At 58.0% G+C, this 17248-nt stretch overlaps 1 protein-coding gene across 3 annotated transcripts in view; it reads right to left on the minus strand.

Moving 5' to 3' along the window:
* KCNT1 (potassium sodium-activated channel subfamily T member 1) overlaps positions 1-17248 on the minus strand; it is a 75315-nt gene that overhangs the window by 22893 nt on the left and 35174 nt on the right. For 2 of the 3 annotated variants that reach the window (XM_026094507.2, XM_026094505.2), the window contains exons 1-3: positions 11564-11801; positions 4537-4578; positions 169-248 (exon numbers count right to left, since the gene is read on the minus strand). In XM_026094507.2, coding sequence (XP_025950292.1) covers positions 169-248; positions 4537-4578; positions 11564-11769 — 328 coding nt within the window. In that variant the 5' untranslated portion in view covers positions 11770-11801. Of the gene's footprint in view, positions 1-168; positions 249-4536; positions 4579-11563; positions 11802-17248 lie in introns of those variants that run through there. The other variant, XM_026094504.2, reaches the window with a different exon arrangement.

Genomic DNA, 17248 nt, shown 5'->3' on the forward strand with positions numbered 1-17248 from the left:
CGGAGCGGGCAGCGTGCGGCCGTGCCCGGGATGCGGCAGAGCCGTCGCCGGCAGATGTCACCGGCTCCCCGTGTCCCGGCGGCCGGCCGCGACGGGGACCCGCTGCCGCAGCGCGTTCCTCGCCTCGGCAGCAGCTCGATGCCTCCCGCGGGTCTGCCGCAGACTTACTGGAGCGCTGGTTCTTGATGAAGAACAGCTTGAGGCGCTCCTTGAAGGTGTTCTCGTTCACGTAGAACTCCACCTGCACCCTGCGAGCAGAGCAGAGCAGAGCCGAGAGGCCGTGAGCCCGCGCCGCTCCGCGGGGGCCTGGGGAGCGGGGGGCCGCCAGCCCCGGCTGCGCCCGCCCTCGGCACCGACCGCCCTCCCGGGAGGAAAATCCCCCCTGTTGCTAAGATACCGCAATTTGGCCGTTCCAGAAAATCCCGGGAGCCGCCAACCCACCCTGAATTTAACGTTCGGAGGCAGCGACGGCGATCAGCCCCCCGCGCCCACCCACCTCCCCTCCCCGCTGCGAATCTCCCCCGTCCCGGGCCGGCTCATCCCCCGTGGACACGAGGCCCCGCAGCCGGCAGAGCGATGGGGATCTCCCGTTCGGCTGCACAAGCGAGCGGGAGCCGAGGCTCCCTGCCTGCCGGGAGGGAAAGGCGAGGTGATCCACAGTCGTTCCTAGCCCTTTGCAGACTCCCTCCTTCCTCCCAGCCCGGGGTAATAAGCTGCACCCGTGTCCACTAAATGCAAGCTGAGACCGGTGGTTTTCTGACGCCTGTTTCATACCCTAAGCAAGCCCAAGTCCGGCCGTCACTGAGCACAGAGTCAAGTGCAACGAGTTTGCGGTCTCCCCTATTTCACTGTATTCAGCACCAGAGTCTCTTAAGGAAGATGCTACTGCTTTTTAAGTGCTTACAAGAGATCGTCAAGCTCTCGTTAATCAGGCGTCGACTGACCAAGGCAGGCAAACGCAGAGCAGCACTCATTAACTCTACAACCCCATTTTTTTCACCAACACAACTTCCAGGCACATACGGTGCCGGCTCCAGCCAAACGTGCCACCTGCCACGCGCGACATCCAGTCGCGATGGATCCCAGTGGCTGCTCCCAGCTCTAACACAAGAGGGAGAAACAAATATTTGCGAAGCGTCGATGCCGAGCTGTGCCGGCAGGGCGCCGGGAGGGGGTTGCGTCGGTGCTCGCAGGGCCGGGGAACCCCCAGCCTCAGGCGCGAGCTGGGTACCGCCGGCCGGGGAGTCACCCAGCGCACGCGACGCGCGGCCGAGCTCTGAGCTGCCCGAGACGGCCCCGCGGAGCCCCGCTTCTTGGGGACGCCCTCGCGAGGCCGAGACGGCAGAGCTTTCATTTACAAGGCTCTTGCGTACAAAAAGCAAATGCCTGGCTAGAAAAGCATCCCCTCCGGCACATTAGCCGCAATAAAATTTTATAGGTGCTATAAAACATCACACTTTTTTGCCATAAGTCAAGCAAGGGCTCTTCTGGCGCTTTGACTTCACGTGAGAAGTCGGCTAAGACAACCAGCATTTGCACCGCTCGTAACGCCAAAGGGAAGGGACCACTCTCCAAGCAGTCGGCAGCGCTCAGCGAGCTGCTGAGACGGGATGCCAACGCGCTGCACCTCGTCAGCACCAGCAGCCCGAAATTTTATAGCACCCAGCGAAGACAAGTCCTAAAACACAAACGCACCTGTGGCAGCAGCTCTGGAGTTTCGTCGAGCACAAACCCAACACCAAAAGTCCTGCAAACCACGTGAAGAAACGTGCAGCAGGAGCACCGCAAGTGGAGCCTGCATGTTTTGCCCCAAAACCAGTGGGTGAAAACTAGGGTTTGCACCGAAATGGTGCTGTCACTTCACCTGCTGTGGCCCGGGGACAAGGGAGGAGGCAGCAATGGGCGCTGCCAGGCAGCCGCATTCCCAGCAGCGGGCCGGCAGCACCGGGGACGCTGGGGAAGGAGCGGGGGGGCCGTGAGCCTCTGCGTCAGCGCGGGCAGCACGGCGGTCGAGGTGTACACAGCCAGCAATGAAGACCTTTGCAAGCAAAGCTGTCACGTGCTAAAATTAATCGTTTCCAAAGCCGGACTTCTCAAATAACTCATCTGTGCCGGGGCACAAATCAGCCAGCTGTGGCTGCTCGCGATCCTGCAGGCACCAGCCAAGTTGCCTTGGCTCTATCAGAAGCGCCCAGGAAAGGCGGGAGTCGCCGTCGGCTGTCCCGAGCGGCGGCACGCAGCGTCTCAGCGTCTCGCAGGGTTGGGTGCCTCCGCGCCAGGGCACGAAGCCACAAACAGCAGCGTAAATCCCCGTCGTGGGACGGCTGGTTAGCTGGTCTACAGCACGCGACCCACTCCAAAATCCTGGATATAAACCCTGGCTGATGAAAGAGCTGAACGATTATAGGAGCTATATCTTCACAGGACATACGGGCATCAGTTATAACGGCAACGAGAAGAAGCGGTGCCGGGAAATCAGCTGAACCTGATCTCATCGCCTCGCCTGTCCCCAGCCGCCGCTGAAACCGGACACCCCAGCAGTGCCTGTGGCCGGCACCGTCCAGCGGCTCCGTCCCCGCCGGCGGCCTCGCGCCCAGCGGAGCAGCTCTGTGCCGTGCCGGGGGGTCCCCGCGCCCCGCGGGCTGCCGTGCACCTTACAAAGCCTGAGCAATTTCCTCTTCACCGCTCGGCTATTTATTGCACTTTATTAATCTAGGATTAGAGGCAATTTGCTCTAAAGTGATGAGCGTCCCAAAAAAAGAGGCAATAATTGCTCCTACGAAGCGCCAAACGCAAGAGCAGAACGAGCACGGCGCCGCTCTCCGGCGTTAAGACAGCAAGAAAAACAGGCAGCGGAGCAGCTCGATAACCGCGTCGCCTCCGGACAGCCGGGAGCAAATGCGTTACCCGAAAAAGCAAGTAAAACACGCGGAGCTACGTGACAGCTAGCACCGGCCAAAATCGGTTATTTGCCCGCGACTCACATGAGGCCGCAGCCTCCCGCAGAGCCGCCGGCCTGGGAGCCTGGAGGAGCCACCGCCGAGTCGGGCGCGAGCTGCAGCGCCGGGACGCTGCCCAACGCCGCCCAACGCCGCCCAACGCCGCCCAACGCCCTCGCTGCCACCCGGCTGCTCTCTAAAGGTCTTCCGTGTCCTCCACTGGTTTTCCCCGTTTTGTCCGGACCGAACTATTTTGCCATGAGAAACGCGTCCTGAAACGCACGGGGCTCATAGAAGGCGAGAAGCAAAACATCAGCGTCTTTCTGCAGCTGAAATCTGCGTTATCGCACTGCAGCTGGGCAGGAAACGGCATTCCCGGCCCCGAGAACGGCCCAAGAAATGTTCCCTATCGTGTAGCGGGGCGCAAACGAGGCTCTTCAGAGGTTTTGGGGAAAAAAAAACAGAACAGAAATCTCTGCAAAGGCAGCGTCGGCGCAGAGGAGACCCCGGGTCGCCCGCGCGCTCCGGCTCAACCTTAAGCGAGGCTCTGCACCCCCCGCTACGGGGGGGCCGCGCGGAGGGGGATTTGGCTGCGACGTACAGCGGCTGGAGTCCAGCCCGCTCGGCGCCCGGCCGCGCTCCGGGCGAGGGACTTGCGGTGCCGCATTTAGCCCCAGGCAAAGCAGGGTGAAAACTGCAGCGTTCCTGCCCCGAGCAACCTACAGCGCAAGGGGAAAAAAAGCAGAAACGGCTTTGAGAAAGGCAGCGCGCCGCCTCCGCGACGGCCCGGGTGCCCGGGGGCCTCTGCTCAGCCACAGGACCAGTGCCGACAGAGAGCAGGCAGCCGCCCTGACGCCACGGAGATGGGCTCTCCCTGTTAACCCCCCCCAGCAGGCGCTGGCGTGCATTCCCCCATGCACCGCGCGCGCCCACCCCGGCCGTTCGCTTGCAGGAATCATGCACTAACTGCGAAAAACTGCCCTGCAAACGCATGCACAAACATTTCTGGCGTTCGGGACGGAAGCAGGCAGCTCGCGAGCGACCGCGCGGAGGGCGAAGGCGAAACCGCGACCGCGAGCCCGGGGCAGAGGAACGGGGCAGCCGCCGCCCGCGGTTTGGTAAAGGCTTGAAAACGCAGAGCGGCAAGAGGAAACCTGCTGCTGCCGCGGAGGTGCCCCCGCCTCGCGCCCCGCCGCCCAGACCACTTGCTCTTAATAATAGCAGTAATGATAATAAAAAGAAGCAGGAAGAGAAGCAGCAACTGAACATGCTGCGCTTTGTTTGGCGGCTGTTTTGCAACACTGGAGAGGGACGCTCCCGAGCCCGCTGCTGTAATTGCTTCTGCTGAGGGATCTGGACTGTTTAACGAGAGCCGGCGCGCGGCACGCATCGCGAAGGGGTGATCCCCAGTTTGCCGCCCAGGACATCGCTGCTGCCCCACGTGGCAGCCCGTCGGCCGCCGAGCCCGGACGCCCTCCGCCGCTCTCCCTTCCTGGGGGACGTCGGGTTTGGCAGCACCTCGCCGCTCCCGGCGCTTCCCACCGGACCCCGGGGAGCCGAAACCCCGCGCGGCGCGAAACCCGTGCGGGGCACTTACTGCGAGGAGGAGGAGTCCCCACCGACCTCTTCGGCATGCGGCCTACAGGGCAGAAGCAGCGCGACAAGTGAGACAAACAGCGGAGAAACCGCTAAAGCAACAGGGCAGAAACAGGGCAGAAGTTGGAAACGTGGCAAAAGTTGGAAACGCCTTAGGGGAAGGTGAGCAGCCAGCGCCGGCGACGCCGGACGCCTCGGCTGAGCGGAGCTTGGCTCTTTTAGGAACTCAGCTCTACAGATAAAGATGTTCTTTGATGCCTTTTCTTTTTTTTATGAGTCTTGCCAATTATATTTCTGTGCCTTTCGAAATCGGTTTCACGCCTTCTGTGCAGAAATGGGATTGTGCGAGGTGCCGATCGGGGCGTTTGCGAGGAGCCGGACGGGCGTTGTGCTGAACGCGCCCTTGGAGAAATGCTTTCGCACGCACGGGGACGGCCGCGAGCGGAGCCCAGAAGAGCGAGAGGACAGAGAGGAGCAGGCAGAGGTGACGGGGGCAGCGGGGGGAGGAGAGGGGAGCACACACAGATGCGGGGCTGCGTCCTATCGCTGCAGTCATCCCTTGTGCATCCCGAGCGAAGGCCCAGCGAGGGAGAAGCTGGATTCGGGTAGCGCGGGGAAGCGAGCGCCGAGCAGAGCGGTCCTGGCGCGTCGCTGAAATGCACAGGCAGCACGAGCAGGAGCGACAAACCGCCACTCGTTCATCCCTCCGGCCCGCGGGAGGTGTCGCGGGGGGACTCGGCCACCGGCCTCGCGGGAGCAGCCGAGCGCCTGCAAGGTGAATAATGTGTCGTTCCCAAAACGGCACCTCCGGCACAGGGGTGTCCCCAAAAACGGACAGTGAAGCTCCTCAAGGCTGGTTTTAGCCCTTTGCCATGGTTAAAGCACATGCGATAACGCAGTGACCAAAGGGGCTCTCAGCTCACCCAAATCATGAGCTCTTCTTTCAGGTCCCCCAGAGAAGAACTACCGAAATGCCACATCGAGGCCTTTCCTCCTTCCCAACAGACACCTGAACTCACATAAACAGTCTAACTGCCGAGAAAATACGGAAAAAATATATTTTAAAAAAACCCTCAAAAATCCACTCCAGTTCTCACCTGTCAATGCCTTGCTTTCCAGACACCAAAAGCTTTTCTGAAAGCTTCGACTTGGAGAGTTTAGTTTGTTACGGAGAAGCCAAGGGAGAAGTGCCGCTCCTCCTCCAGCGCGTCCCACGCAGCGACGCCGGGGGCACCACCCGGGCTGCCCCGCGGGGACCCGGCCGGGACCGCTCGGCCCCGGGGCGCGAGCTGCCGCGCTCCCCCCCGCAAGCGGGCCACCAAAACCGCGCGGCGCGAGGGGCACAGATGGGGCGAGACGGGAAAGGGAAGCAGAGGGGAGGAGGAACCAGGCGGAGGAAGGAAAAAGCCAGAGGAGCGAGCGCACGGCTTGGTCACAGCGGAGCAGGGAGGGACAGAGCCCCAGGCGCGCGGGAAAGCGGGGACCCTCGGGAAGGGACCGCCAGCCCCCGCGGCGGCTCCAACCCGTGCGGGGCACACGGTGCACAGCCCACCACGGTCCACGGCCTGGGGAAACCGGTGCCACTGGGGCACCACGCGGCAACCGAGGGATCCCGCGAGACGAAGCAGAGCTGCCTCCTCGCCCGCGCGGCGTGCTTGGCTCCCGGGCCCTGCCTCCCGTGCAAAAAGGCGCTGCAGCGATCAGCACTGCCGCTCCCCTCCCTGCCGCTTCTCACGCGCTCAAGGAGCCGCTGCGGCTCCATGGGATGCAGAGGGGAGGTGAGTCTGGAGCAGCAGCGGCTGCAGCCGGGGCACCGGCTCGGCCACCGGCCCTTGTCACGCCGTGTTCCTGCGGGACACCCTGCCGCCGTGTTCCCCACGGGAGCCGGGAGCCGGCGCTTCGCGAGGGCTGAGCTGCAAAACAGGGAGGGCGAGCGGAGTCCAAGGCTCCGCTGCGCTGCGGCTGTCAGGCCAACGCAAGGAAAAGCCACACCGAGGCCAAACCCTTCACGCTGGCCAGTGACAAAACCCCCGCCGGCGCTGACGACCCGCTGCGCGTTGAGTGCGAGTGCGGGCAGCTCCCCGCGGCCACAGCCCGACGCCTGGCCGCTTCCCGGGGGCCTGGTGCCAGGCGGCGAGACGCTGCCGCATTGCTCTTCCCGCAGCCCCGAAAGGAGGTGAGGAGGAGGAGGAGGAGGAGGGAACGTCTCAGCCCTAAGGCACGGGACGAGGATGCCCCGTCGCTCAGGAGCAGCATCAAATCACAACTGATGCTGCAAAGGGAGAGGGTGTCTGCAGCCCGGCTGCCAGCGGGCAGGCTCGGTCGGAGCAGCTTGGGGACCAGCCCGCGGGCTGCTTGCTGGCAGCTGACGGCTCGCAGACGTTCCCCTCCGGCCTGGGCGGCTGTTACAGACGGCCGACACCTCGTCGGCACACGGCCGCACGGACCGGCAAGCGCTGCGGCACCGCTCGGCGTGCACGGACACCCGGCACTAGGGATACCGAGCTCTCCCCAGCCTCCACCCGCCCCCTCCGCCGGCTCCGAGAAGAGACGAGCCGGGGACAGGGAGGGCGCGAGCGCCCGGGGGAGCAGCCCCATCGGGAGCAGCTCCCACCCGCTGCAGCCGCAAGGCCCGGCGGCGGTGGGCGCAGAGCCGGGGGTCCCGCGGGGCCCGGCGGGCAGGCGAAGGGGGCAACGCCGGACGCGCCGAGGCCGGGCAGAGCCGGGGAGGGGGGCGAGCCGCCCCCAGAGATCGCCTGTCACCCCGCCAACAGCCTATCCCGCTCCTACACGAACCACAACCCGCTAAAGGAGCAAAACAGCGTATATTATTCACCAAAGACATCTCCAAAAGCCGTTTGTTGGGAAAAGCGTTTTGTTAAAGAAATGCTAAAAAATAAGCGTGACTTATCGTCCCCAAGAGAGGGAAGCGAGCGGCGCGGCGCGGCAGCGTGCTCGGCAGCGGGGGAAACTGCGCCCAACCCTTTGCTCCCGCAGCCTGCTATGGAGACAATCACCGAGCAACTTGGCTGTTACGACAAAATGGTTTTAATGGTCTCAACAGTCGCACTGGACCTTTCCGCTGCTCTGATCGTGTCTGGGAGTCAGAAGATGAAAACGCAATTAGCAAGATCTGTTTGTTAATGCCTGGCTGCTCCTTGGGGGAACAAACACTGATTGGTTAGGAACTGCACTTCCAAGCATGTTCGGGTGGTTTTTCCCTCTCTGAAGTGCTTCACACCCAGGAGATGTTGGATTAAACGCTCCCTTCCAATCTGCTGCCATTTCTCTCGCTGGATTGCTGAGTAGACTCCAGCCACGTTGCTCACGGTAACACGACTGCAGCAAAGTCCCACTTTTCCTGCCAAAAATACATCGAATCGACAGACGAGGAGAGGCTGAGGGAGGTGGGTCTGTGCAGCCTGAAGAAGAGAAAGTGTGGGAAGGATCTAATTGCTGTCTTCAGCTACCTAATGGGAGGTTACGGGGCGAGATGGAGCCAGCTTCTCAGATGCACACAGACGAAGAACAGGCAGCAGGCACAAGTTGCAGCATGGGAAATTTTGAAGAGATATGAGGAGAAAAATTATTCACCCCCAGAGTGTTGAGCCCTGAAAGGGGCACCCAGAGAGGCTGGGGAATCTCCATCCTTGGAGACTGTCAAAACTCAGCCGGACCAGTCCTCAACAACCTCATCCAACTTTAAAGTTAGTCTTGCTTTGAGAAGGGGGTTGGACTACAGATCTCCAGAGGTCCCTGCCAACCTAAACAATTTTCATTTTCTTCTCCAAACCTTAGCATTTCAGTTTTCTTAAAAAAGCACGGTTTCGTAAGGTCTCAGATAGCAGCATTTCCCAGCTCTGCAGCCTGCTCTCACCGTGACTCCCACTCCCTGCGCTCTCCAGGCACCTGACACGGGTTAGAAAACCAGGTTGTCCTGCGTGAGACCAAAGGTCCACATTGCTCCGTATCCACAGGAGACCAGGGCAGGGACTTGCAGAAAGAGCCAAAAGCAGAGCTCCAAAACATGACGTTTCTCCATGAAGCCCTCCTCGCTTCCAGCAATCTTCAGCTCAGCACAGTGAAAGTTTACGGCATGTCCCTCCAGTTTTTAGGGGAGCAATCCCTAACTCCAAGCAGGGAGCAGGTAGAGAAACCGCACCAGCAGCTACTGGCAGCTCAGCGAACATGGTTCAAACAGGCAGGAGTAGAAGCACGGTCAGAGAAGCGATACGCAGGCCGCCAGCCTCCGGCCCTCCCATGTTTTAGGGCAGGTCTTCAAAACCAGATACTTTTAGGGTGTGCCTACAGTCCCCTAAGAGTATCGGTTTGCCCTGGTGTGGCTACGGGCCAGAATTTCCCGTACTTCCCAGCAGAGCTGCATAAACAGGACATGATTATCTTTTAAAAATGTTTTCTTAAAATCCACACGTCCGGTATTAGAGAGAGACCAGCAGTCCACGGAACAAGGTCCAAGCACAGACATTTACATGTCTTCAAGCCTGCCAGCAGCTTCCTCCTAAACACAGCAGCCCGCAACCCGCCGCCCTGCAGCACCGTGCTGAGACGTGCTGCATCCACCGCTCTGGGTGCCAGCGACAGCGCCGAGCTCCCCTTGCTCTGCAGCCAGGCGTTGAATAGCACGTGGCCGTGGGTCCTTTTCAGGTGAATCCATGCCCTTTTCTCCTGTTTTGACTTAGAATCCCTAAAAGCTTTGAGATGCTGCAATGACTAAGAGATAGAGCAAGAGGTAGATAGAGCAGGTCAGAATAAACTTCACTGGCTTCAGTCTCAGCAAGAAGATATCCCTGGGAACATCTTGTAACCCAGCGTCTTTTCCTTCCACTGTCGCCTCGTAATTTTGCTCTAGACTCCCAGTAACAATTGTTATTGCTTGACTCGGTCATGCTCCTCGTGTGTGGCTTTGGAGGAGCCAGAGCATCCTAAACGCGCTATCCATTACTGCAGAAGCAGTCGCCCTCCCTTTGTTGCTTGCCTACGCGGTGCAAGAGTAAGAGCACAAATTCCAACCTTAATTGCCAACTCAGACACCAAGATGCAGCACACTGAGAAGTCAGAAAGCAGAGCAGAGGAATCGGGACAGCGCATGAGCGGGGGCTCACCAGGCTTCGCCCAGTGCCAGAGAAAGACTATAGAGAAAACATCACCATGAACTTCTCTCCCTCTAGCCAGCAGTGCGCAAGTCACGACCCATTCCTCCAACAGGAGTGCAGCAAAACCCTTGAAATTCCAGTGAAACCCCGGGAATTGGGTTCAACACTCACTGTGCCTTTTGGAAAGCCCTGAGGTGCCCTGGTGTGCTCCACACACTTGGCCTTCTGGCAAGGGTCCACCGAAACACTGTAGCTTTGTGATTTTTGAAATTGCTCCTGCCCCAGATCCAGCGCGGTCTTCCCGCATCCCTCCTTGGCGGCACGTTCTCCCCAGGAGACGAGGAGCGTCAGCTCTCTGCGGGCGGAGGCTTGGCTACCTGGTCTCCGTTGCCAGCCTGGGCAGGAACCCACCCAGCCCCTGGGCTCAGCAGAGCAGAAACCCCTCTTGCCTGTGTAGTCCCAGCTCTTCAGCAGTGGTTACAGTGAGCTTCCAGGAGGCCCTCGGCTGAGCCGGTTCCTGGCCCCGGCACATCTGTGTTTGAACGTCCTAGCACTGCTACGAGGAGTAAATCAACAGTGCCTGGAAGGTCACGGGGAGCGAAGCAGGCTCGCTCTGGGGCTTTGCCAGCAGAATGGTTCTGGACCTGCCCTCAGAAATACGTGAACCCCCAGAATAGGTCAGTCTTTAATGTCCCTTTGAAGCAACGGAAACAAGTCAGGAAAAGAGAGAGGAGTCTGACCAGCCCGGGGAGCAGAGGGAGGTTCAGATTGCTTGTCAAAACACGGCGAGACCACACATGCTTCGTGGCTTTGCGTGATGCCTATCTGCAGCTTTCCATGCACGAAAGTCCTGTCCTCACGACGGCGAAGGGCAAGGACCCGCGAGAGCCAGGCCCCGGCAGCCTGGACCTCCAGCACACACCTACCTCCTGGACTGTCCCAGCGGGACCACGTCTGCTAATCCTGTGCTTGTCGCTATCTTCCCCCGGCCCACCAGTGATAAACGCGAAGATACTGAACCTGGCATGGATAATTCCTTCCAATCCAAAGCCAAGCAATAAAAGTCACCGCGAGCAGAAGCTTTCCTAGCGTGCTAGCTTGCACCGGAAAGCTGAACTAGAAACAGCACCAAATTACACCGGGGAAGACATATGGTACACAGTCACAGGTGAGGCGATTTTTGCTGAGAAAGGGGAGAGCATGGATGGGCTGAAAGGCTGAAGGGAAAGAGGTGAAAAAGGAAACAGAAAATAAAATAAACAGAACAAAAACTAAATTACTGACGTATGCATCTTTATCATGACAAGGGGACCTGTCTTCTTCTGAAGCAGGGCAATTCAAGTGCAGTGCAAAGCATTTTTCTCCTTCTGAAAAACAGTCCATTTCTTTCTGTACATAGCAGCCCTGTGCTTGCAGAAAGAGGCTGCAGCATTTTGCACGCCAGGTTCTGGTTTTTTTCACTTGTAAATAAATTATTCCTCAGATGGGGGATCGGGCATCTCTTCTCCCAGTTACAAACATGGTGCTTATGCACAGCGCACACTGTGGTGTTAGCAGTGCAAATAAGCTTCAGTCTCATACTGCACAGATAAGGCACAACGCAAGTTAACAGTGCCATGTAGCAGCCCTGCCGTCTCAGGGCTGCCACTCAGATATGCTCTTAGCATATAAGAAACAAGGAGGACTTATAAAAAATTTAAAGGAACTGGCTTCCTTCTGCTCCAGCCATCTATTTTATAATGTAACTTTGGGGCGGGGGTGGCTCTTTGACATAGCTACGGAAAGGATTTCATCCACCACCCCTCCAGCCCGGGGTGGCACCCGTCCTTCTCCTTTCATTTAGCAGAAACCCGAAAACGTGCCGCTGCCCCCCCGCCCCCCCGAGCCCCAGGCACCACTGCAGTCCTGCAATACCTTTGTCCAACATCGCTCCCCAGGGATCCCATCCTCCGAGCCGGCAGCAAGGGGCTCACCCCATGGGCATCGTCCGTCGTGGCCGGCGGCACGGTCTTCACGTGCGAACTGCTCTCCGAGGGGGAATTCTTCAGCTTGGCTCTTGCCATCCTGCGAGCTCCAGCTGCCGCCGTTACTTCCTCCTCTTTCCCCCCGAACTCGCTCATACATCGCAATCCTCACTGCGTTCAGCTGAGAGCTGCCGGCACGTACCACCTCCCCGCCGCCCTCGCTCTCCCCACGCGCAGCGGCGCAGTGGAACAATCCTGCCCTGTGCATTTATTTTGGTAGTGAGGGGAGTCAAGGCAAACTCTCTGGCCTTGCTGCTGCAACGAATTTGGTGCAAAATGAATGAGGAAACATTCGCAGCGCAGAAGTCTCCAAAATGGCTTTGTTTAATAAACAGCGTAATTGCCTTGGCTGCCTCCTTTAAAAAAACGATTGCATTGCTCTTATCACCACAAGGCGGGCAGGGGCTGAGGGGTTATTTTTTCCCCATTCCTGTTTTTCGGTAGCGGTGAGGGGGAGGAAGCTATTTTATCTTATTCCTCTGTGTAAAGAGCAGCGTGCGGACTGCATGCCAGGGAACAGACTCCAAGCGCTCGGCTTGCAGACGCCAAGCAGCAGATCAAGGTCCTCTCCTCGCGGCACCCGCTGCGAGCCCAGCAGAGGGGAACGCACTGCTGCTCCCCCCGAGCCGTCACCGTCCCCGACGGCTGTCAGTCACTGCTCGCCAGGCCGCACGGGAGCGGCTCCGGCAAAGGCGCACGCTGCCTGTCCCCCAGCAGCTCAGCCTTCGCTCTTCGGGTGAAAACGAGAGCTGCAGCTCCCTGAACATGCTTGGCGGTGACTCCTCAAGAGGTCAAACAGAGAAGGGAGCTCGTAACGGCCAGGGCAGTCGCGGGCAGGAGACACATGGAGCATTGCGAGCCACCCAATACGCACGTGGGACAAAGACAGGGGTCCTGCAGGCCACCCCCTTTCTGAGGGTGCCACCAGGCCACAGCTGCTCCTGCTCACGTTTGATGGCAGCTCTCATCCAAGAGCATCTGCCAGCTGAGCACAACCACACCAGAGCGCGTCTGCCCTTTGGGAGCCCGCGAACAGCCCAGGCAGCCCCCACCGGGCCACCGGGCCATCCCGGGTGGCCCAACGGGACCACAGAGCCTCAGCACCAAGGACAGCAGTGCCCCGCCACGTGCCACCACCACGCGCCATCGCCATGTGCCAATGCGATGCGCCATCGCCACGTGCCACCACCGCGTGCCATCGCCATGTGCCACCACCGCACACCATCACCACGTGCCAATGCGATGCACCATCACCGCACACCATCACCACACGCCGTCACCACACGCCGTCACCACAGGCCACCACCACGCGCCAAGGTCATGTGCCATCACCACGTGCCATCAATGCCCTGCCACATGCTTTAAAGACTTATTTCATTCACTGACAACCAGTGAGACATCAGCTCAGCCACTGCAGAAGGGGTATCCATGAGAGCTGACCCAAGCACTTGCTGGGAAAGCTCCTTAGAAGTCTTGCAGGTCAGCAGCTCCCATGCTTCTCCATCAGCAGCCTCAGTCGTGTGTCGGGGCGCAACACGCCCAGACCATTCTCACGATGCTGAAGGACATGGTGCAGCTGGAGGCAATGAGGGCTTTGGTTTTGCAGGGGGGGTTGGAGGAGGTGTTCAAAGGATCTTTGTTTTGTTTTGTTTCTGAGAAGATGGAAATCCAATGTAAATACAGGATTTCCTTAAAATGGTCATTATGCACAAAGATTCCATCCCTTGATACCTGGAAAGGTCTTTCAGGAGCCTGCGGAAAGACAACTGTGTAAGGGCTGTCCTTGAGGTAAGGGCGGGAAGCAGTCCCGAACCGGGAAATACTGGATACAAAACACTTCACTTTTGGTACGAAAAGCTGACATTTCCCTTTGGCACCAGCTGTGTGGCCTGACCACAGCTGCTCACACTGCACGCATCCAGACTCCCCCGAAAGGCTCTGAGGGCACCCGGTACCGCTGCCCCGCACCAAACTCCGCTAACCGGGGAAGAAAACGGCAAATCCTTCTCTTCCGCTGCTTTATCAGCAACATGTCGAGCACAAGCTTGCTGTTCTTCCCGCTAAAGTCAGTACCCAAAGGTGATTTATCCCACGACACAAGGCAGCCCATGGCTGATCTGGGAAGAGAAGCCCCTGTTTCCTCTTAACCAAAACCGTATTTCTCTCCTCAGAGTTTTCTCTCTTACTGGGATTTCACCGTAGCATATACTTCATTTCAACGTTTTGAAACATAAAATGGATAAAAAAAACCCACAGCCCATTTACTAATGTGCCAGCTTTTAGCACACATTTAATTTCTCCTTTTGCCTCAATATGATTCATCGAATCAACTCAATGCACTCGTTCCCTAACAGTCGTTCCTGCCTGCGTCGTGGTTTGCTCCAGCCTCGTCTTCCCCTCCTCGCTCGCTCTCTGTTTACCCCGGGTGCTGTCTGCAGGCTCCCAGCTGCAGTCACTGCTGTCAGCCCTGCGCACTGGCCGTGCCCAGCTCAGGCACCGGCGAATCCACCGGGGCACCTCCAGCTACTGGCTCTGGGGCGCTCAGGTCCCACTTTTAGGGAACTACCAGGGACGTGTGCTTTGCGCTGTACTCCTAACTCAAGAAGGGCATTAATTGCAGGAGAGAGCGTTGGTTTGAAAAGTGGCTTATGCTTAAATCACAGTCTCAGCACTAATGCCTTCACGCAGCAGCAGCGAGCAAAAGAGGTATTATGGAACGACTTGGTGAATCTTAATAGAAAATGGAAACTCTCCTGTCACACTTTTAAACTTCTATTGTAAAGGTGACAAACGCACATCAAGGAACCCCCTGAGCAAGTCAGCTCCCGCCTGTGGGAGCCTCTACAGGAAGACGCCTCTTCTGTGAAGTGCTTAAACACAAGCCGAGACACAAACCAGAAGGGAGGGGAGCGAACGGGCCGGGGTCCGAGCCTGCCAGCGGGGCTGCCGCGCTGCACCGCCGCCTCCAGAGCAAGGGAGAAAAGGGGTCGACCGACGCGGAGGAAAATCTCTTTGAGGCAAAGCAACGCTAACATGCCGCCAAGGCTGGAGCAGGGAACCAATCTCCGTGCTGCGGTTTTGTCGGAAAAACATTCCTCGGGCAACACAAGGGTTTCCACGTTTCGCCCAGCGACCAGGAGCCCCGGCAGCGCCTCTGCTCCGAAGCCCCGGGATGCGGCGAGCTGCCGCGCCTGGAGCAGCAGCCGGGCAGGAGGAGCAGAGCGGGAGCGCGGCGCGGGCAGCCCGAAGCTGCCAGGTCGCCGAGCCACGAGCAGCGCGGGAGAAGCGCGCTGGCCTTCGGACACGACGCCGAGCCACTGATGAGAGAAAAGAGGGAAAAAAAGGAATTGCCGATACGGCTTGTTGCTGTCTGCGGAAAGGGTAAAGGACCTCCAGGACCGCACTGAAAGGAGGCGGCAGCTTCCCTGCAACTCAAGGGGAGGAAGCCTGCCACTGAGGAGCAGACCTCCGGCACTAACTGCAGGGCCCCGTGCGGGCGATGCCAGCTCATGGCTGCCGCGCGAGTACCCAGAAATCAAGCAGCGCGGCGGATCCCCAGAGGGCTCGTCCTTCCCGGGAAACTGCCCGTTCCTGGAAAAAGCAATGCCCCAAACGCAGCCCAGCGCCATTGCAAGCCGTCAGCGTTTCTACCCGAGGCAAGGGGCTGCGCCGAGCCCCCTCCCCGTGCAGCACTCTCCAAGGGACGGCGAAGGGCGGAAAATGGACAAAACACCCGCTCCGTCGCATCAGCGTCCAAATACGAGTCCCCCTGGTCCAGAAGCACTTGCATCGCTAAGCGAGTCCCAGACAGCTGACTGCGGGCCAGGAAATCACCATTCAGTTTTAGTTTGTGAGCCCACTGCAAACTGCTGATTTCTCATTCCAGCGTCCGCATTACGCTGCGACCACTGCTGTGCTGTGGGCTCGAGGCAGGGCTGCAGTGGAAATAGTATTTCTGAAAATGTGATTTAAGAAGAAACAGGTTTTTTTCATTATTCTTAATCAAATCCACAGCAATTGTATCATTAAGTATTTTCCTTTTATCTAGGTACCTTTCAATCCCAACTGCCAAAACTCCTTTTATGCACTTATCCATAATTAATAAAGTGCGATTTAGCCTGTTACAATCAGCTGATGAAAGAGGAAGGGGTTTTTTTAAAAAAAATTTCTGACAAATAACCCTGTTACATTGAGATGCGACCCAAAAGTGTTAGCATGCAAAGCTTTCTGCAAGAAAAGTAGGCAGAGTATCTTTAAAAATCTTCCAAACGCACCCTGAAAAGCACACACTCCGTGTAAAGATAACTCCTCAGAGGACACTGCTTACTGTACACCGAGACCTCTACAAATTTAATACCATGACATCAGCGTTTTAGTTAACTTCTTGAGAGCACTAATAAGACTTTTGAGAAGTGTTCCAAATTTCTCCGGGCTGCCCATTCCCCCAGGTGTTTTTCAAGAAGCGACCACGCACTGCTCATTTAAATTTGAATTTCACTTAAATTTGCCAAAAAGAAAAAAAATGGCAAAAATAACATGTTGATGCCCCCTCCCCTTTCTCTGCACAGGCCTCGGCCCGTCGTCCCCGCAGGCACCGCCGCTTCTCCTCCTCCCGGCGCGGTGGCGAGAGCACGCGGCGCGCACGGATTTCCCAGGCCACCCAGAGTCCCAGCCCCGGCTCCCGACAACAGCCTGCCCCGGTAATTCCCACATTCAGGGTCCTTTTCCTAGCAGGACAGATTCTCCTGCCCATATTTTTAACTAGCCGATACCAGGCAGACTTGTGCTTAATGGCAGGCTTGAATGCAAGTTTTGGTTCCTTCTGCAGTAGAAGATACTGGTACCTTGGTGACTGCAGAACTGCAGAGTATCGGAGCTGCACGAGAGAGGCCTGGGAACCTTCCCTGCAGAGCGAGGATGGGCAGGTTTATTAATAAAAGTGCTTAGACAATACTGTCTGCATCGATCCGGAATCAATTAAAAAAAAAAAAAAAAGAATAAGTTATCTCCATTTTCTTCCCGTTAGCATGGAGAGGAAGTCACTTGGCAACTTAAAATACTTGCAAATGCGGTTTGCAAATGGGCAACGTAGAGGTCTGCATCCGTACCCGATGGCACCTGAGTACCGTCACAGCTGCCCCTCTCCTAGGGGCCTGCGATCAGCGGCTTTGAGAGGCAGATTACCAAAAGCATTACCAAAAGCACTGGGGAGACTTTGCAGGACTTCGGCGTCCTTCGAGGTGAATCCCCGTCTTGGCATCGCCACAAACGTAACCAGCAACGGGCCGCACGCAGCAGGGCAGCAACGTGAGGCAGCAATTCAGGAGCTGCCCCAGCTGCATTCGCTGCGCACGGAGGATTATTGTTATTCATCATTTGCATTACCGTCAACCGAGGCGTCCCTGCCAAAACAGAGGTGCTTCACACGCATAAAATAAGACCTCAGCCCTTTTCCCCTACAAGCCCGTAGCCTAAACAGGGCCGTGATGCGAGAGGGAGGCAGAGAGTACAGAGAAGGAAAGAAAAACAAAGCCCTAATGACTTCAGAGGAGTTTGTTAAGAGTTTATGGCCTCT

The sequence above is a fragment of the Dromaius novaehollandiae genome, chromosome 20 (genome assembly GCF_036370855.1).
Source record: "Dromaius novaehollandiae isolate bDroNov1 chromosome 20, bDroNov1.hap1, whole genome shotgun sequence".
Lineage (NCBI taxonomy): Eukaryota > Metazoa > Chordata > Aves > Casuariiformes > Dromaiidae > Dromaius > Dromaius novaehollandiae.